This window comes from Melanerpes formicivorus, unplaced genomic scaffold (assembly GCF_026170545.1).
Source record: "Melanerpes formicivorus ecotype bairdi unplaced genomic scaffold, bMelFor1.0.p_v2 SCAF_33, whole genome shotgun sequence".
Taxonomy (NCBI): domain Eukaryota; kingdom Metazoa; phylum Chordata; class Aves; order Piciformes; family Picidae; genus Melanerpes; species Melanerpes formicivorus.
The window spans coordinates 4,437,335-4,458,013 of record NW_027142385.1 but is presented as its reverse complement, the minus strand read 5'-3'; the positions used below and the strand labels follow the sequence as shown (position 1 = coordinate 4,458,013).

The window sequence follows — 20,679 nt, the reverse complement described above, 5'->3', positions numbered from 1 at the left end:
GCGGGGGCCACAGACTGGGCTCTGCTCCGCTGTTGCTCCTCCCTGCCCCCGGCCCCGGGCAGGGGACTACATGTCCCAGGAGCGCGGCCGCCGTTCCCGCCCGCCGCCTGCGCAGTGTCGCGCCGCGCCTGGCCCGGGGCCGCAGCGGGAGCCGGGCGGCGGTGGAGCCGGGGCGCTGGCTGGGTAAGGAGCCGCGCTTGTATCCCATCTTTTCGCTGCGGCATAGCTTCTCCCAGCACCCCTCGTTGCCCTGAGCAGGAGGAGGAAGGCCGGGGAGCGGCGGGGAAGGTGGGGGAAGGCCAGGCCAGGCCGCCCCGCCGGGCCGGGGCCTGACAAAACCCTTCGGTTTTTCAGGGAAGCGAGCGGGAAGGCGGGAGGCAGCGCTCCGGGGGACCGAGCCGTAGGTCGGTAGGCTGGATGTATGTCAGTTTAGCCCTGGGGAGTGCGGTTTGACAGGGGCCATGTGCGGTGCGGGGTCGGCGTGGGGAGCGGCGGGGGGCACCCGGCGAAGTTGGCCGTGAGGTTTCCTCGAGTGTTGACCTGCGTCTTTCCCCTGCCGGGCGCCGCCGGCCCGACCTGCCATGTTAGTGTCAGAGAAGCGGTGGTTCTGGGGGGTTGCGGAGCCCTTCGGAACACCGAAGCACTTGGCGTCTGGGCCCGCGCCGCTCCCGGCCACCGCGGGACCGGGCGGCGAGTCGCTGTGGAAGCGGCTCGGCGTGAATGTCGCCCAGCGCCCGTCCTCTGTGGCTGGTGTGTCGTCAGGTTTAAAACTTGTAACTTCACGCGTATCGTGACTTCCTTTTTTTGTTTGTTTGTTTCTTTGTTACTAACAGACCCTCAGGGCTGGGGAACTTGGTCGAGGGAGTGTGTTTTTTCTTGCAAAGTCATGATACAGTGCTCTGGAGGAAGGGAGCTGTCACGGCGGAGCCCTCAAAGCGCGCATGTGACACTACACTTACTGATAGGTAGAATGTTATTTTTGTGGAGAATGCAGTTGACTCGCAAGTAGAAGCTGCAGTTTGAAGATGACGGAGCGGGGAATGGCACTGCCGGTACATGAAATCTGAAATACTGCTCTTCTGTGGCAGCAGCAGGATGGTGGGTTTAGGGAACTGACTTCTAAACTGCTGCTGCTGCTATGGAAGGTTCCAAATTATTTAAGATACTTCACAGAAAGGTTTTGGTGTGAGACTTGTCAGGTCCTGGAGAATACACTCTGTCCTCAGCAGCAATTACCTTTCACGGTGGGATGTTTCGATAAGGAAGGAAGCTGTTCTGGAGAGAAGGGGCTGGGAGCAGGTTTTTGAGTTTGAGCAGCTTCGAGTTCTTCACTTCTTCTGAATAAAAGTTTATTAGCATGACTCCTTATGTAAGGAGAACTCCTCTTTCTAGCATCACAAGCTTTTGTTGATTTTATGCAATGTAGTAATACCATAATAGATAATTTAGCAGCCAACTGATCCTGTCTATTACAGCTAGGTTCTGTTAAGGGGCACGATAAATGAGGTATTACTGTCACATGCATCTCACTGGATAGAGGGTATGTTCGGTGGTAGCTATTGGGCAGAAACAAACTTGAGGTATAAGTTTCTTATATAATATTGATTAGGTATTTGATCTGTAGCAAATTGAAGTGTGCTTTGCATGTTGTATGCAGGGTTTGAAACAGCAAGTATTATAATGTGAGAGTTCAGCGGATAAGTTCTAGGTTGTGGTCAACTGTCCTCCTGAACAACAGCCTTTTTTAGCTTAACTTTGGGAGGCAGTCTGTTTAGCTTATGTTAAAGAAATAAGACTTTATTACCATAAATATTAATGAAGAAAGAGGTACTTCATCTGGGGTGAAGTAGCTATTCAGGAAGCTATTCAAGCTTGCTTAGGAATTATTTTTCAGTAAGACGGAGTGATTTCATTTTTGCCTTGCCCTGCCCTGTCTATGTCAGATCTGCCCAAACTTGCTTTGGAAGTTGTCTTGCGTAGTGAGACTCAGGAAGAGCAAATAACCCTAAGCAGGAAATGCTGGAGGAGGAAGAAAAATCTGGTATACGAGCAGTATTTAGTACTTAATCTCTTTTCTGTCAGATGAATTGCAGAAATTTTCAATAGAGATGTCACTTGTTCCTGTATGTCCCAGTACAGAACCATGTATTTTGTAGGGTGGAGTTCAGTACCTAAAGATTGTGTAGTGTTTCCCAGGACTTTGAAATGCATGAGGCAACTCCTGTCCTGTATTAATCAGTGGCACAGATTGACTTGGGTTTTGAACAAACATGTCATGCTGATGGCAGGGCAAAGCATCTTAGATGCTGTCAGGTCATGCAGTTTTTGTTGTTGATATGGTGGAGCATCATGAAGTGAAATTGTGTGAATTGTTGTGCTAAGCATCTCTTGATGTGTCTCAGCTTTTAGTAGGTTACTAAGCAGTCTTGAAATAACTGACAAAAAAATGAGATGTTTTCATGTCAAAATTATATTGCCAGGATTGAAAAACAATTTGCCTGTAGCAGGAGCTACATAACACGTGTTGTTTCTTCAGCCATAGCAGACTGTTGGATACCTAAACTGCCTCCTTTATACAACTCCATGCAGATATCCATTATTTCAGGTGTGGTGCATGGTGGTCATAAGGCAGGTAACTGGATAATCATGGACACCTTTTTGTTTATGGGAAACTGATAACAGCATTCTGGAATTAGCTCGCTCTGCTCTAGTGCTGCCTTCTGTGGTGTTACCAAATATGTAACTGTGGCAAATTGCTCCTGTCCCGAGTGCTGGCATGGAGTGAATGTTGTGTAGCTTGGGAAGGTCAGAGAATGCAACTGTTGTTTTGTACGGATCATAAGGGAAAGAGGTTCTCAGAGAGGAGCAGTGTGTCAGGTAGGTGTGTTAGTCGCATGGTAGTTTCTTCTTTCAAGACAGGCAGTGTTATTATCAGTCTCTGAAGAGAGTAATAGTGTGGGCACTTTGCTCAACTAGCTGCTTGGGATTTTCTTTACTCTGCTGCAAACTTTCTTTAGAGCCCATCTGAAGCCTGCTAAAGTGCCATGTACGCTAAAACTACCTGCTTTATATCTCTAGGGTTCTCAAATGTCTTCCAGAAGCTTAAAGTGAAGACAGTTGTTCGCAGTGTTGCTTGCTGTATTTGTGCAACATCAGCATAATTCCTTTGTAAGAACTGGTAAATGAGTGAATGAGACATTCCTCTTCAGAGGTGCATTTCAGCAGCAATACTAGCAATCAAATTAGTTTCATTTTTATGGAGGATTATCAAGATGGGGAACCTGCTGATCCCTTTTCCTTGTACATGAGGTAAAAACTGCTGTCATGCAGTTGACTTCCTGCAGACCAACAGGAAAATCCTGTGGATTTTCATAGTTCTTGACAAAGCAGTGGCACTTACTAACCTGCTGCGCTTCAGTTCCAGATCAATTCTCCTCTTGCTTCCGTTATTTCTGGTGTTCTGAATTAGAGACAGATAAGATAGACACATGGGTGGTGGCCAATTGATAGGCTATTACCAAGTAGTCATGGGACCAGTATCTTTAGAAGTGCAGATGCAGGTAGTGGTAGCCTTGTGGGAGCCTTGTTTTATTTTGGGCCTGAAGTTCACTGTGGCAATTAGATTACAAACAATTAGAGCACACAGCAGTGTGCAGCTTCAAACAGTTACTCAGTGCTTCAGTGTTTCTGTTTAATGGCCAGGATGCTTTGTCATGAGGAGATGCCCAAACTGTTTGCATGTCAGGTGGTAACTTCACTTTCGGAGTATGTGCGAGGCCCGGGATGGTTTTGTTTGTTTGTTTTTCCCAGGTAGCATTGCAGATGGTAAAGTGTTGTTTTGCAGTAGTGTCTGACATTTTGTACTGATTTGTTGTTCCTTTTGCTTGCTGAAAAGGTAGATTATACAGATGTGTAGTAGGACTTTGGGCTGTGTGAGAATTTTATTTGCTTTCTGAATATTAACTGTTGCTAAAACAATACAATTTTTTTAATTGTCTGTAGCTCCAGGAAAGGCTCCCATCAATGTAGCTGCTATTTCAATAGTCATAACTTTCCACAAAAAGCCTGTTGTTTCCAGGACACCTTTCTCTCTTTTGCTGACTGGGCTTTTGGAGTTTGCTCCCACCTGTGGGCTCTCAGGCTGAAAGCTGTTGACCCATCCCTGATACTGAAAACATCTTCTCTAGAAAAAAACCAAAAGACACTAAGTGAAACAGTGAGAGAAATCACTTGTAAGTATATGAGACACCTCAAATGCTGTTTAATCAGCTTGTCAACTGTTAAATGTGTTTATAACAAGTGACACAAAAATAGAAAGCTGTTTTGAAGTTTGGCAAGGGAAAGGCGTAGGAATGCAGGCGAAGTCCCCAGGCTGTTTGTAGGGGTGCCCCATGTGGGTCCCCTGCGCCTCCCCAAAACTTGCTCACAAGCAGGAGAATCCCTTGGACTGACTTTCTGTCTGGAAAAGTGGAGTCTGGGGGTGGACACCTTAAAATGGAAAATGCCAACTAAAACTGTTACAGTTGTTAAACTGAGCAACTCTTGACTACAGCCTTGCAGTGGGAAGCATCTGAAATGACAGAAGGTAGTTCTGCAGATCTCATGTATACATTTTTGTGGACATAGATGTGTTTTCCTGCCAGACATCAAGAGCTCATAACCTAATAATTAGTTACTACTGTATTGCAGGCAGTATCAGGTTTAATGTTGGAGGTTTTTTTTTGCAAGCCTGAAAAGGAGTCACTGCAAGAATAGAATAGAATAAACCAGGTTGGAAGAGACCTTCAAGATCATCGCGTCCAACCTATCATCCAACACCAACTAACCAACTAACCCATGCAACCAAGCACCCTGTCAAGTCTCCTCCTGAACACCTCCAGCGATGGCGACTCCACCACCTCCCTGGGCAGCCCATTCCAATGGGCAAGGAGTCATTATTTGTTTTTCAAAGAACTTTGGCAGTCACGTTGGTGTTTATTTTTCCAATCATTTCTCTGAGACCATCCTAGTTAAAAATACCTAAATTACTCTGTCCTTCATGTCCTCCAAGTTCCTTGCTTAGTCTCATCTTTGGATGCATGAGCTGTAACCACTGGTTAGGGTTGCTGGAGATTATTTATTTGATTTTGTTTTTTTTTGAGCAGGGGGGTTGGTGGCATTTTTTGGAGGGCTTTAATTACAGTGTTGTCTATATTTGCTAGGAATGGCCTTTAAACCTTCAGGTGTAATGACTGCAATTCATAACATGTAAAGACTTGTGACAGCATCTCTTTTTGTCTCTGCTAGGGTTTTGGTTGTGAAGTTAAAATTGTAGAAGAATGAACTTAAATCACACACAAGAAGCAGTGGTGGTTGTCAGTGCTCCTGGTTTTCAAACTTTCTCCACACTGAAAAAAACCCCAACAAATGTAAAACCTGTGTCTAATTATGGACCTAATCTGTATTCTTCAGAGTGGATCATTTCCTGTGATGCTGAGCAGTGAACCGCAGATCTTTAAAACCTTGCAAGGGGAGAGCATTAGGCCAGTGCTTGGTACCCTATTTGTAGTTTCTCAAGCATGGAGTAAATGATGTTGTGGAGCAAGGCTTTTCTCAAGTCACTACAGCTTGTGGGAAGTAAGTTTTTCATTTAGCTGTAGCGTGGCTTTGAAGGCTTCATCGCCAGATCTTCTGACAGCTCTGACATATATCCATTACCAACACATCTGACAGACAGCTGTTACAGCTTATATCTGCATCAACCTCTTTTTCTTCTCAAATTAGCTAGTAGGGCAGTTAGCTCTGGTGGGGAAGACATAAAGCAGGTAATCATTAATTCCATGGAAACAATCTGATCTGCACAATTCTACCCCTTCCCTTGTCAGCATTAATTCAGTTGCTGTTTTTTTTTTCCTGCCGTAATTTTTAGATGGATTAGCTCCTTGATCTTGTTTTGAATGGTGGTGTACTCTTCTGTTTATCTAACTGGTAGCTGAAGTGTTTCCTAATTAGTTAAAGCTGATGTTACATAAAAAGTTTGTGTAGATTTTTGTCCCTGAAGTGCACTGAAGCCTGTGGTTGTTTCATTTGTTTTTTCTCTCTTTAAAACAACATTTTAGGATCGTGGCCCAAAGAAATATTTTTCTGAATTGAAATACTTGAGGATTTTTTTCTGAATGAATACTACTCTTGAGCAAAGGCTCCAAAATTATTGCCAATTCCTGCCTTATCCCAGTATCAGTACTCTTTGATTTTTTTTTTTCCCTTAAATTATTCATTTTTTATCAGAAAAGACACACAGGTCATTTGGGCATTTCTTTTGACCCAAGCCCTGTGTTATGTGGATGTGCTTTGGGACAAAGTAGTAGGTGCAAGAATAATTCTGCCTGTTCACCAGACACCGAGTTACAGTGGGACTCCTCCTCATCTCCCTGCACTTGTCACCTAAACTGTAGCAAGGGCCACATCTCTCCAAGGAATGGGCAGCTTTTTACCTGGTATATTGGAGGTGAGGTGCAGGAGTTTCGTAGTTCTGTGCTGTTTCTATTTCAGTTCCTGGGTGCAAGATGAAAATATTTGCTACTACGTTGATATGCTGACATAACAAAGGGTTAGTGAAATTGGCAATTAGTAAATCTAGCATTAATAGAGTGACTTGAGCATTAAGAGGTTGGCTATGGATTTGAGACATTAGTGTGCTAAGATGGAAGGGGCACAGCAGTATTTGCTCCTAAGTGTAAGTTTGTGAGCTGCTTATTACTTCCTTGGGGCTGGCAGAACTTGTTCCCTAGCTGTGGGAATTCACCTGTTTCGTTTTCTGTCTCTCAGTGCATGCTGTGTGACCTGCTGGCTGCCCAAGATGGTGAAGCTGGACATACACACCCTGGCCCATCACCTCAAGCAGGAGCGGCTCTACGTAAACTCAGAAAAGCAACTTATCCAAAGGCTCAATGCAGATGTGTTGAAGACAGCTGAGAAGCTGTACCGCACAGCATGGATTTCCAAGCAGCAAAGGATTAACTTGGACAGACTGATCATAACAAGGTGACTTGGGAGGTGGTTCTGGGGAGAACAAGCTCCTGAACTTCTGTGAATTGCAGCAAATACATCAGATTTTTCATACTTGGTATCTGGAGCCCTTTGGTGTACTAATCATAAAAAATAGTAAGGCTTTAAAGCTAGTCTCCACTAGGGAAGTTGGCTCACCTGAAACTTGTTGGCTGTTTAAGCTACCCTTTTGTAATGTATGTGTTTGTTTTGATTCTGTTCATAGTTCATGGGAACAAACTCTACCTCTTACTGAATTTGCAAACCATTTGTATGAACTACATTGACAGACTTTTCCTTGGTGGGAGTCTTGTTAATGATTGACCACCTGGCGTCTTTTTCCAAGTTTGTTTGCTTAAGAGTTACTAAACTGATTCAATGTTTTTCATTGCAGTGCTGAAGCTTCTCCTGCTGAATGTTGCCAGCATGCAAAAATCTTGGAGGACACACAGTTTGTGGATGGGTATAAGCAGTTGGGATTTCAGGAGACTGCTTATGGAGAATTCCTAAACAGACTGAGAGAAAACCCTAGGCTTATTGCATCCTGTCTGGTGGCCGGAGAGAAGCTCAACCAGGACAACACTCAGAGTGTCATTCACACAGTTTTTACCTCCATTTATGGCAACTGCATCATGCAAGAGGATGAGAGCTACCTCCTCCAGGTCCTCCGTTACTTGATTGAATTTGAACTGAAGGAAAGTGACAACCCGAGGCGGCTGCTGAGGCGAGGCACCTGTGCCTTCAGCATCTTATTCAAACTTTTCTCTGAAGGACTCTTTTCTGCAAAACTTTTTCTTACTGCAACTTTACATGAGCCAATCATGCAGCTTCTGGTTGAAGATGAAGACCACCTGGAAACAGATCCAAACAAGTTAATTGAGAGGTTCTCCCCAGTACAGCAGGAAAAGTTATTTGGAGAGAAAGGCACAGAAAAGTTCAAGCAAAGAGTCCAAGAGATGGTTGAGTCCAATGAGGCCAAGCTGGTGACCTTAGTGAACAAATTCATTGGCTATCTCAAACAAAACACGTACTGTTTTCCTCACAGCTTGAGATGGATTGTGTCACAAATGTACAAAACACTCTCGTGTGTAGACAGGCTGGAGGTTGGGGAGGTCAGAGCAATGTGCACAGATCTTCTTCTAGCATGTTTCATCTGCCCTGCAATTGTTAACCCAGAACAGTATGGGATCATTTCTGATGCTCCTATAAATGAGGTGGCAAGATTTAATCTGATGCAGGTATGACTGACTTTAAAGTAATCTTAAAAAAGGCATGAGAAATTTTCTTGCCCTTTCTTTACTACAGAAGAGGTGAAGGTACTGTCCCTCCTACCTCTAAGAGGAAGGCTAACAAAATAGTTGTGTTAATCATTGCTGAAAAGGCACACTCCAAGGTTTATCTTTTTGTTTCAAGTGTTGACTTAGAAGAATTTATAGCATGTATTCATTTATCTCTTTGAAGGGATTCTGTTGTAATTGATGGAAGCTAAAGTGTAAAAGGGGCTATAAGATGGATTCTGGATTGTGTGTAAACAAATGTTACGCTGTTATTGCCAGTGTTAAATATTATGCCAGTTATTGCACAAAATCATGAAGTATTTTGCTGAACAAACCTTGTCTGGCAGTAATTACCAGTGTTTCTAGGGGGTGACAGTCTCCTGCTTCAGTAGACTTTAGAATAGTTCTCAGCCCTCAAGAAAGATTTTTGTCTGTGTGCAAATACTTGAGCAATTTAATGATAGAGGTAGAAGTGTAGTCTGAAGGTATGAAGCAAGACTTGTCTGGCTGAGCATATTCCCCAAACAAGTAACAAAGCCTGCCTTTTAATGTTTCCTATGAACTGGACAGTGAGTGATTTTTCACAGTCTAATCATTCTGATGCATTTTACTCACTAGGCTGTTACTGACAGGGTGTTTTTCTAAACTACATCAGCAATCCTCTGCTGTGTCACTGCTTGCCTGGTGTAGTGAGTCTTGAAAATTGAGAGCTGTTTTGCAGTTGAAGATTAATAAGAAATAGATGCTCTGAAAGAAGGGTCAGCCATCTAGATGTGATTTGTTTTTCCTCCAACATATGCTTAGTAAAACACATACAGCCTTTAAAAATCTCTAGGTTTAAGATGACCTAGATTCAACTCCCAGTTCTGACGTGTTGTATAAACAAAACATGCTTTGTTCCTGAGAAGGGGGGAAGTATGGATGCTCGTAGCACGCTGTGTGTGCAGATTTTCTTGGTAAATTCAATGACTGCTTTTTTTTTCCTAAAGCTTCTTGCATTTTTTCTACCCTGAAAACAAGTACAAGACTGTCCATTCAGTCAGAAGTGTTTCTTGAAGTATTAAATGCAAAAAAAAAAATTAAAATAAAATAGAATGGAGGAGGATTTTTAACCAATCTTTATAATCAGGTCCATCATGATGTCTTTTTAAAATGCTTGTTCTTCATGCTACTTTCACATTTCAGGTTGGGAGACTCCTGCAGCAATTGGCAATGACAGGTTCTGAAGAGGGAGATCCACGTATGAAGAGCAACCTTGCTAAATTTGACAAAGTAAGAATCCAGACTGAAAAAGCCTAAGGCTTATGTGTATACTTCATCCTTCTGCATGTCTCTTTTTTCCAAACATTGCAGAGGACTTACTGAGTGTTTAAATTCCAAGGTGCGTCTATTAAAACGAAGATTAAATCCTGCAGAAACCTGGCAACAAAATCTTGAATGCTAGAATTAAGAGCTGGAGACTCTCTGTTCTACTCTGACATAAGACTGCACTGGTTACTGCACTGGTTAGGCCACACCTCGAGTACTGTGTCCAGTTCTGGGCCCCTCAGTTTAGGAAGGATGTTGACTTTGCTGGAACGAGTCCAGAGAAGAGCAACAAAGTTGGTGAGGGGTTTGGAACACAAGCCCTATGAGGAAAGACTGAGGGAGCTGGGGTTGCTCAGCCTGGAGAAGAGGAGACTCAGGGGTGACCTTATCACTCTCTACAACTACCTGAAGGGAGGTTGTAGACAGGTGGATGATGGTCTCTTCTCCCAGGCAGCCAGTACCAGAACAAGAGGACACAGTCTCAGGCTGCACCAGGGGAGGTTCAGGTTGGATGTTAGGAAGAAGTTCTATACAGAAAGAGTGATTGCCCATTGGAATGGGTTTCCCAGGGAGGTGGTGGAGTCGCCGTCATTGGAGGTGTTCAGGAGGAGACTTGATGGGGTGCTTGGTGCCATGGGTTAGCTGTTTGGGTGGATTGGATTGGTTGATGGGTTGGATGCGATGATCTTGAAGGTCTCTTCCAACCTGGTTTGGTTCATTCTAAATAAAAAAACCCAACCAAACAGAAAAAAAGAAATAAAAGCAACTTACCTTTAGAACTGAAAAGCTGAATTACTACATGTGGGTTTTATGTTGAACCTAAAGAAAGCACTTCAATCTGAACACAACTTTTGTATCAAATCTGGCTTAACACCAATGGATTTGTTAGTACAAGTAACTTCTGCTCCTTTTGTGTTACGGTTTTGCTTTCTTCTTCAGATTTTCTTTTGTTAGCATGCATCTTGCATAGCAATACTGAAATTGGCTTCATCAGAGGAACAGTGAAATTAATGATTTCTTTATTGTTATATGTTCAAAACCCTTTGCTTTGCCTGTGTACCACCCAGGTTTGTGCAAATTGTAATTGTTGCACCACCGTCATACAAAGTTACATGTTTATCATACCAGGAGCGTTCAGTCAGGTTAGAAAGTAATGCTGTGTGTTGCTTCCTTCTTTCACTTTTAGTCTGTGCTCAGCAGATCCTTCAGGAAGGGGCAGTTTAATTGCCATGAAATAGTATTTTTAAAACTGGTCAAAGGCACTTCAGTAACACTTCTGAATGCAGAAAAGGACTGAAGGAAATGCTAAAACTTCTTGTTTTCCTTGCTTGCTTGTCAGTGACTTGAATAATTTGTGGTATTTTACCCTGAGATTTTAAAAGTAGGAAGCAAAACTTCTTGTGTTATGTGAACTGCTTAACTCTTGCAACTTATTTTCTTTCCAAACTTTAGAAAATGGTCTTTAAAAACTGTTTTCTCTCTGCAGAGCTGTGTTGCCGCTTTCCTGGATGTAGTTATTGATGGGCGTGCAGTTGAAACTCCTCCCATGTCTTCTGTGAACCTTTTGGAAGGCTTGAGTAGAACAGTGGTTTACATGACATACAGCCAGCTGACTTCTCTGGTAATACCTTAAGTTCTTAAAAAGGAGCAATATAAACTTGTCCCCATATGTTTACAGATAGGATAAACAAGGCTGGTAATTTATGCTGCAGTTCTTACCAGCGCTAATTGTACATTTTTAGGTTGGCTTTATGCGGAATGTAATGTCAAGTGATCAGCTTAAGGAAGATCGAATGGCTTTGGAAAACTTGCTGGCAAACTTACCCCAGAACAAACCAGGGAAAAGCAGCAGCCTTGAAATGACTCCATATAATACCCCACAGCTTTCTCCTGCAACGACTCCAGCTAACAAAAAAAATCGACTGCCAATAGGTGAGGAGAGCAGGCAGACTTCTGGCATGGTTTCTGATATCTTGATGCATTTTTTGTGCCATTTTTCAGTCATCTTGTGGGGCTACTCTTCAGCTACACCTTCAGTTCCTACTTTTTCTGTGTAGATAGTGAAGAATTTTCTTTTGCATAGGAAGCCATGTAACTTACTTTCTGATGCAAGGTGTGGTAAGCTTCATCACTCTGGATTGAACTGGAGAAGAACACAGCAGTGGTTGATAGGAATGCATTGCTGTGATAATAAAGGGAAAGTTTGAAGATGGGAAGCAGATCTGGGAGGGAAGATTGCTTAGGAGAGTGTTAAGATGGAAGTGATGGCATTTAATTAGTAGGATAGAATATGTTTAAAAATTTTCATATCTCAGATGAGAGCAAATGTGGAGGAGGATGAAAAGGCAAGAGCAGAACTTTCAGAGCATGTGCTGAGATAAGAAGAGCTTTCTTCTTTCTCCATTGTTTTCCCGCTCTAATTCCAGTTGTTAGTATATTGTAATGCAATTTTATGTTTGTTGGGGTTTTGTCCTCCTTTTGAGTAGGATTTCTGAGTCTTGAACTTCTCCATTTCAATAATATTTTCTCTTAAAATAGGAAGTATGGCACTCTTCTTCAGTGTGTATTTGCATACATATGACCACATGGGATATTTTTGTTTGTTTGAGAGATTTGGTGCTAGTCTGTAACAGGACGAAAATATGTAAAACCTGACAAGTGGAAAAAAACCCCACACAAAACCAACCCTAAAACAAACCTATCCCATACTAGTTTAACTCTACTTCTGAACAGTTCTGGTCTTACACCTATAAAGTAGTGGCACAACAGCATTTATTTTCTGGTATAAAGTAGTTTTCGCTCAAAGTTTTTATTTCTTTTGTTTCGTTTTAATGCTTTCGAAATCCAGGACAGCAATTGGCAGCCATTACTGCCTGGGATACTTCTGCTACCAATCTTTCAGCTCATATAACTCTAGTAACCCCTTTTGGTGGGTAATGCCCTCTTTCCATTCTTCTCTGTGAAACTTTGGCATGTGACACATGACTGAAGCATGCCTTTGGTTTACTTTGGCAATCAGTTGCTTTTGCAGATTTCTTCATTGATTTCTATCTGAAACTCATTTCATGTCTACATGTAGTTCTTAAAAACACCTCATGTGCCTGTGTGTGATAATCAGAATTTGGCAGTGGCTTCTGCACACTCCTTGCTTTCCCCAGGTCAAATAAAGAAAGGACTGGTGTCATGCTGCCGTACTTAGAAATCCTAGTTCTGCGTGGGCGTTTTTTCTTCCACGGTGCCAAACATGGGAATGTGAGGCTGCTTGAAAAACAGTGACATAAGAGTTACAAAATAATCCAAGTAAACCACTTGATGTTGAAATAAGTGTCTGGGTTTGAGACACCTGTTAGAATAAGATTTCCCTGCTTTTTAGGAGGAAAAACTTCTAAATTAATAAAACAGTTATAAACTGCAGGAACTTAATGTCTCGATGTGGATTAGATGTTAGGAAGAAGTTCTTCACCATGCGGGTGGTGAGACACTGGAACAGGTTGCCCAGGGAGGTGGTAGAAGCCTCATCCCTGGAAGATTTTACAGCCAGGCTGCATGTGACTGTGGGCAGCCTGATCTAGTGGGAAGTAGATGATCCTTGAGGTCCCTTCCAATCCTGATGATTCTATGAACCTAGACCTTCTTTGGCTGATAACAGTCTTCATTTTCTCAATTAATTTATTAAGGGTCTTTCTGTGATTAGAATACACTGAACTTGGGTAGGCAAAAAGCACATGATGCACCTTGTTCCTCTAAACTTTTACATTGAAACTTTGCTTTTTCACCATTCAGCACTCAAATTTCAACCCTAGTTCCATCTCTCAAAGTCTTACCATGACCTATCATCTTGTATCTTTGTTTAATGTCAATTCAAAACGTTGCCAGTCTGTATTTCCATTGTATTGTCTTTTTTTTCCCTCCTTAAACAAGGAAGAGCTTTCTAATGTTGACATTGCAAAATATTTTCTTAGCCACTCGTAGCAGAAGTAGATCAAACATTCTAATGGATCAGCATGGAGATCATGAAGGATCCTCCCAGGAGACTATCCCAGAAGTTCAGCCAGAAGAAGTGCTGGTGATTTCTTTGGGGACAGGTCCACAGATTACTCCAGGAATGATGTCAGAAAATGAGGTACTTGAAAACTGTCATGCCTCAGATACATTTTGAAAGGTAGAGCCTCTGTGTATTTGAATAGCAGAACAGTGAAGTTGTGACACTAAGTTCAGGTAATAAATCCAGAGTGGGAATTAAGATCTTTACTTCATTTTACTGAACTTGGGGTTTGTAGCTTTCAAATTTCTTTTTGTTAGATTTTTTGTTTTCCTCCTCAATATATCTGCAAGGTGTGAAAAGCAATGTATTAACACAGGAAAAAAGAACCTGCCAGAATTCTGAAGAGACTTTGTCATCCAGTGTAGGATGCTTTAGAGCCATCATGGGCCTGAAGCAGCTGATTCAGTTCTCTCTCAGCATTCTCTGTCCTTTGGATAAAGTGGCACAGGTGAATGACAGAACGGGAGCACTAATCCCGACGTTTTTGGCAGCTCAGACTTGAAAGGCAGAGGCCCAGCCTCTTGTGAGGGTGGAGCTGTGCTCATGTTGCCCTCAATGTCTTCAGACTATGTTGCTCGGGGTGAGGCTGGTTTTACAGCCTTTTCTTTCACCAGCTGTAGCACAGCTTCTGCTTTCATCTTTGCTGCCTTGCCTGCTAGTTTGGATTATCTCCTTCTGCAGCCTCCTAACGATCAGTTTCCATATTATGTTAGTCTGCTGAGGTGATGAGGAAGCTGGTGGCTTATTTATTATCAGGACTTGCCTTATGTTCACATCTTGGTTACTTTATGTTCTCTGCAGGCTCTGACTTTGGAAATAACTGTTTGGGGTTTTTGTTTTTCAAGTAGAATGTTAGAAATTTGATTGACATTAACATCTAGCAGGGGAAAAAATGCAAAAAATGTGTGCAATGTTTTGCTTGCTGTTTAATTATATATATTTTAAAGATAGACTGTTTTAAGGACATTTTGTTTCTTTCCCCCACTCTCCAGGTTTTAAATATGCAGCTTACAGATGGCGGACAAGGAGATGTCCCTGTCGATGAAAACAAACTCCATGGTAAACCTGATAAAACCTTGCGCTTTTCCCTCTGCAGTGATAATCTGGAAGGAATATCTGAAGGTGAAGGGCTACTTAAGTCTTGAAGAAGTTTTTTCCTTCCCCTCCCTCCCCCCTTTAAATCTGAAAGGCATTTCTGTTAAACATGGCATGTCATCTTCACCATTTTGAGGACTCTGCTATTTTACCCTGAAAGCCATTCAAAGAAAAAAGTTTGGAGCTAAGTTTTGACCTGAAAGGCATATCTGAATGTGAGAATTAGGAAGAAAAAAAACACCCTAAGTGTATTTAGAAAATAAAAGCAGAGGGATTTTATTTTAAATAATTTTTGAAACTTAAGTGCAGTACTAATTATTAAGATAATCTAACTTAGCTCTAAACTTAGAGTTCTCAGAATAACTTTTCGTCATGTTCTAATAAGCTGTTACATAGAGCAGAATAGTTTCTGGATTCCAGACAACTCTTTTATGGGAGTCTTAGCCACAGCATAGCACAGGTTTATTCGTGGTGTTGAAGAGGTTTGTACAGATCACTCAGCATGTGTTATTTTTGTATAACTTACATCACTTAGTTTTTGCTCTCCTCAGGAAAACAAATTCTTGTTGAAGTAAACTAATTATTGCCAAAACCCTTAACTACAAACTGGTAGTTATAGGTAAATATGGTAATGTTGAGAGTCCAGACATTTCTGCTAATGTATTTGCAGATTAGTGGAAGATGTCCCTGGCTGTGGCAGGAGGGTTGTAGCTAGATAAGCTTTAAAGTCCCTTTCAATCCAAACCATTCTATGATTATTGTAATTAGTATGGCACTCCAAATGTGGGACCCTTAATGGGAAGGACGTGAGTTCAAGCCTGCAGTGGGCAGTAGTGTCCTCCCTACTCTAGTCATGAGGTCTGTGGTGACAGGTTGGACTCAATGATCTTTGAGGTCTCTTCCAACCTTAGTGATACTGAATACTGAAGTACAAATCAGTGTGGATCAAGTGTCTGTCGAACAGGTGTCCAGGGTAGAGCAAATATACCTTTAGTTCATCAGTTTATTATTTTATATTGGAACTGCTGCTTGATTTCTTCTTTCCAGTTAATTGTGTTCTGGGCTGTTAATGCTGTATGTTTAGGAACTGTTAGTGTTAGATTTATGGTAAAATGTGTTTTCACAGGTCCTTCAAATCGCTCCAACTCTGTGTCATCTTTAGACTTAGAAGGGGAGAGTGTGTCAGAGCTTGGCGCGGGCCCCTCTGGGAGCAATGGTGTCGAAGCTCTGCAGCTGTTAGAGCACGAACAAGGTAGGTGTAAAGTCTCTAATGCAGGTGCTTGAGGTGCTGTAGATGGGAAAGCTGCAGTTCTGTGGAAGTCAGTTTGAAATTGAGTAGTACAGGAAAGAAAAGCTTTCTTTGTGCAATCCATCTTGCATTTATTTATGGTTTGGTTTGCTAGAAGTATTTCTCATAATGCATTGTCATAGAAAATCACATGGACTTCTGAGGGTTAAGTCCTTTATAGGAAGCTGCTTGTAAAGCTTTGCCTGATGCAAGTTTTTCCTATTAGGGAATAGGGTGATCTGGTTTGGAGTACTCCTAAAGCATCTGGAAAGCTTCCTGTTCAATACGTAGTTGTCCAATGCTGGAATAGGTTGCACACAGAGGTTGTGTTGTCTCCAGCCTGGGAGGTAATTCAGAGCATGGCTGGACATGAGCAGTCTGCTGTAACAACCCTGTTTTGAGCAGAGGGTTTGGACTTGAATAATCTCTGGAGTTTTGTGAGCAAGTTCTTCTTGCAGGAATTGTTTCAGTTTCTTCATGGTGTGCTAAATTTTACTCATTTTGTCTGTTGATTTGGTTGATAGGTCACCATGGATGATTTCAGATTTTTCATGTTATGTCTCAAATGTGATTAAAAACTATTCTCAGGCAGCATCTCTTGTACAGTATAGTTATTAGTGTAGTTTAGTATTTAGTTATTGCTATTCTAGTTTTCGAGCCTTACTTGAACACTGTCTTACCTAACAGAAACAGAGAGTTGTTTTGTTTGTCTTCTGTAATGTACTCTTAGCGATGTTCAGTCAGAAGTAACGGGAGAAGCCTTTCAAAAAATGGAGACCTTTTTATTTTTACACAGCCACAACTCAGGATAACCTTGATGACAAGCTCCGCAAGTTTGAAATCCGTGACATGATGGGGCTGACAGATGACAGAGATATATCAGAAACCGTGAGCGAAACTTGGAGTACAGATGTCTTAGGAAGTGACTTTGATCCAAATATCGATGAAGATCGTCTGCAAGAAATAGCAGGTAACTCGAGAGCAGGTAACTCAGTGGTGCATCTGGTATGTTGAAGTGCTTCGTGCTTGCTCTAAAAAAGGCTGCAGAGCTCTCCCTCTCTTTCTAAATAGATGTGGTTGTATTAATTAAACTTGAGCTTTTCTGTAGGAGGATTTTGTGTGCATGACCTGAATTGTATTCAGTTGCTCACTTCTGCCTTTTCAACATGGTCTTTCATGATTATTTTAAGGATGCTTAAAATGTGTCCTTACCTTTCTGTCTTGTTGGAGCTGTCTTCAGGAAGCCTATATCTAGCTATACGCTTCGGCTTTACTTTTGCAGGTGCAGCTGCAGAGAACATGCTAGGCAGCTTGCTGTGTTTACCAGGTTCAGGATCCATCTTGCTTGATCCCTGCACAGGTTCAACCATATCAGAGACCACAAGTGAGGCATGGAGTGTGGAAGTATTGCCCAGTGATTCAGGTCAGAATTATTGCACTTTTTGCTTATTTCTTTTGCATGAATCAAACCTCCTCCAGAAACGTAAAATGCAAGACAGCAGCTTCCTCCTCTCTCTCTTTGAGAAATTACTGTCCCAGGGTTAAGTTAGTATTTGTGAATAATTCCAGTATTAAAAGGACAAACTGTTCCTAGCCAGAGAGAAGTTGGAAAGCATTATGAGAGTCTTAGTGTTACTTAAGAAATTCTTAAGGATCAGAAAGGAAGAGAAGGGATTGCAAAGCAGACTTCCATTTGCTCTCCTTCCCTGCGATGTTAACTAGGGCTGTCTAGGCCCACAGTTTGCTTTTGTTAGTGAAGATTTGATAGTATAGTGTTGTCTTTAGGAAGTGGAATACTTCAAATAGTGAAAACTTCTTGAATGCCTGTGCACATAGAGTATTTCTTTCTGCAGAGTCCTTCCTTCTGTATAGGGAGAAAAACTCTGACTGAAGAGGTTAACTTGGTACTTAGTGTCCTAAGTCAACACATAACCCCATTCCCTGTGTGTGTTACTATTAAGGGAGCATGACATTGAGTAATGATACTTTTTTCTCTACTCTCCATTGTCTCCTTTTGTAGAGGCCCCAGACTTAAAACAGGAAGAAAGACTACAAGAACTGGAAAGCTGTTCGGGGTTGGGTAGCACATCTGATGACACGGATGTGAGGGAGGTCAGTTCTCGACCCAGCACACCTGGCCTCAGCGTTGTATCAGGTGTGTTGACTCTCACAACACTCTGCTCTGAGAACATGATGAGCATCCACTTTATTGCACTTGCTTTGGTTGTACATCATTTCACTCTTAAAATAGCATATTTTACTCATGCTGGAATTTTCAAAGCAGTAGTTCTTTGTTCGTTTTGCAGAAGAAATACAGAAGGCAGCAGAGCCTCTGTGCTACAGTAGCAATAGTTAGCAATGGAGTTTCTTCCTAACTTGCCGGTATTTGGTTTTATTATCACAAGGTTTTTTTATTGGAGTAAATCAGTATTTATCTGCTTCAGTTCTTCAGTTTCTGCAAAGCATTTAACAGAGTGAAGTGTCTTCTAAGGCCCATTATCAAAGTATATTCATGGCTATGTTAATAGACATAACGCAGAAATGAAACGTTCTTTTGAAAGTAGAGAAATTGATAATGTCTCTCAGTGCTGCTGTGAGGACTCACCAAACATTTTAGCAATTTCAGGATTTTGCTTCCCTGGAAGACTACAACATGCTTTTTTTTTGTATGTAAGGTATTAGTGCAACATCTGAAGATATTCCTAATAAGATTGAAGATCTCAGGTCTGAATGTAGCTCTGACTTTGGGGGAAAAGATTCTGTGACAAGCCCTGACATGGATGAAACGGCTCATGGTAAGTACGTTACTGACCTGTAAATGAGAGTTAGAATCTGTGGTAACTCAGGTCTCACAAATGACATTACAGAGTTTTTAAATTTCAGAGTTTTTCCCAATGTCAAAGTTTTCCTTCTTTATTCAACAAAGATGCTCCAGTACTTTATAGTACTAGAGCTTGAGTACTAGACCTAAGATCACCTCTTCCTAATTTGGTTTGGTTACATTGGCTGTCCTCTTGCAATTTTTAATTAGCCCACTCCTCAAGACTTTCCCACTTTTGGTGATGTAATTCTTTGATCACCTCAGCATACTGCAGAGATCTTTCCCCATAAGAATAACTTTGAAAAACCAACCCTTAGCAACAAAAGTTTACAAAACTTTTATTGCAAAATATTTTTCAATGTCCTTTATGTTGTAGGTAGTTCTTGGTGCAGCACTGACTTTTTTTGTGTGTGTTTCAGGAGCCAGTCAATTGACATCTCCTCCTACTCAGACAGATTCTTTGCTTGCATTGTTTGATCCTCTGTCATCAAATGAGGGTGAGCTTTAAAAAAGAAACCCCAGACATTTTCAATGCTTTTATTTTATGTTAGTACCAGCTAATTTGGAAGGATCTTGAAAATAAATGTGTATGGCTTCTTTTATGCTTGTGACTGCAGGTGTATCAGCTGTAGTAAGGCCTAAAGTACACTATGCAAGACCCTCTCATCCACCACCAGATCCACCAATCTTGGAAGGAGCTATGGGAGGTAACGAGGCCAGATTGCCAAACTTTGGGTCTCACACTCTAATTCCAACTGATTTAGAGGCATTCAAGCAGAGGCATTCTTACCCAGAGAGGCTAGTCCGCAGTAGGAGTTCAGATATAGTATCGTCAGTTCGGAGACCCATGAGTGATCCTGGGTGGAACAGACGTCCTGGAAACGAGGAGAGGGAGCTCCCTATGCTGACCACCAATACTGGAGCAGCTGTTCTGGCTGCATCTCAGTCATCTTCTTCATCTCCCAGTAAAGACTCATCTAGGGGAGAGGTAAGGCTTCTATTTATTTTTCTGTCATGCCCGTAATGCATTTAATGACATCAGGCTGGTATCATATGTGTTTAGTCAAGGAATTTCAATGTACTTATGTTAGCATTTACATGTTGGCCAATAATGTTTTACAAGCTAAAGCTACAGATGTTCAAGAGGGCCTTAAATGAATCTGGCTTCTCGTAAATTTACTGGATGAGCTTTACTTGATTTTATGGAACTGCAGAAACAGATTTACTGGAGAGTTCCAAATGTTGCAGCTCCCTGAAAAGTAATTGTCTTTAAAAAAGAAATAACTGGAATCTAAGTTTCTTCATGTCTTTGCTTTTTGCATTTATAGGTTGCCCTCTTCAGGAGGGATATTTCTGACTCCTGTGGCATTCTGTGCGCTGCTGTAGTTCTGTTTTTACAATTGATGTGTATAACCTGATGTCAAGGGGAAACTTTGTCTTTACACTTGCTATGGTAGATGCTTAAATGTAGACTCTGCCCTTCTACAGATTGAAGAACGAAAAGACAGTGATGATGAGAAGTCTGACAGAAACAAGCCCTGGTGGAGGAAACGTTTTGTGTCTGCTATGCCCAAAGGTAGGATCATGTCCATCTGTTTTTGGTGCTTTAGAAAGACTGCACACTACCTTTTATTGTATCTTTAGTCACTTTTCTAGAAAGAGTTTACAGCTTCACTTTGAAAAGCTGACCAATGGAACAGCTCTCCTGTTTAATTTTATTAAATCACAATTGTTGCAGTAAGGAAAGATTCATTGAAATACAAAGTAGGCAGCACCTATAAAGAGGTGTGTGAGATGAAAGGAGTTTGGTTGGGCATTT

The 20,679-nt window shown here is 41.8% G+C and overlaps 1 protein-coding gene across 5 annotated transcripts in view; it reads left to right on the top strand.

Annotated features, from left to right (window-relative positions):
• The first annotated feature begins 133 nt into the window (after positions 1-133).
• The window catches only part of GAPVD1 (GTPase activating protein and VPS9 domains 1), a 32,555-nt gene continuing 12,009 nt past the window's right edge, over positions 134-20,679 (top strand). Inside the window, exons 1-17 of one of the 5 annotated variants that reach the window (XM_068155724.1) lie at positions 134-183; positions 6,808-7,023; positions 7,421-8,264; positions 9,489-9,575; positions 11,098-11,232; positions 11,354-11,543; positions 12,460-12,540; positions 13,574-13,734; positions 14,649-14,715; positions 15,878-16,003; positions 16,836-17,009; positions 17,322-17,462; positions 18,060-18,194; positions 18,715-18,834; positions 19,280-19,357; positions 19,478-19,848; positions 20,349-20,436. In XM_068155724.1, the coding sequence (XP_068011825.1) occupies positions 6,839-7,023; positions 7,421-8,264; positions 9,489-9,575; positions 11,098-11,232; positions 11,354-11,543; positions 12,460-12,540; positions 13,574-13,734; positions 14,649-14,715; positions 15,878-16,003; positions 16,836-17,009; positions 17,322-17,462; positions 18,060-18,194; positions 18,715-18,834; positions 19,280-19,357; positions 19,478-19,848; positions 20,349-20,436 (2,983 nt within the window). In that variant the 5' untranslated portion in view covers positions 134-183; positions 6,808-6,838. Of the gene's footprint in view, positions 184-6,807; positions 7,024-7,420; positions 8,265-9,488; positions 9,576-11,097; positions 11,233-11,353; positions 11,544-12,459; positions 12,541-13,573; positions 13,735-14,648; positions 14,779-15,877; positions 16,004-16,835; positions 17,010-17,321; positions 17,463-18,059; positions 18,195-18,714; positions 18,835-19,279; positions 19,358-19,477; positions 19,849-20,348; positions 20,437-20,679 lie in introns of all 5 variants that reach the window. The other 4 variants (XM_068155725.1, XM_068155723.1, XM_068155727.1 and 1 more) reach the window with 4 other exon arrangements.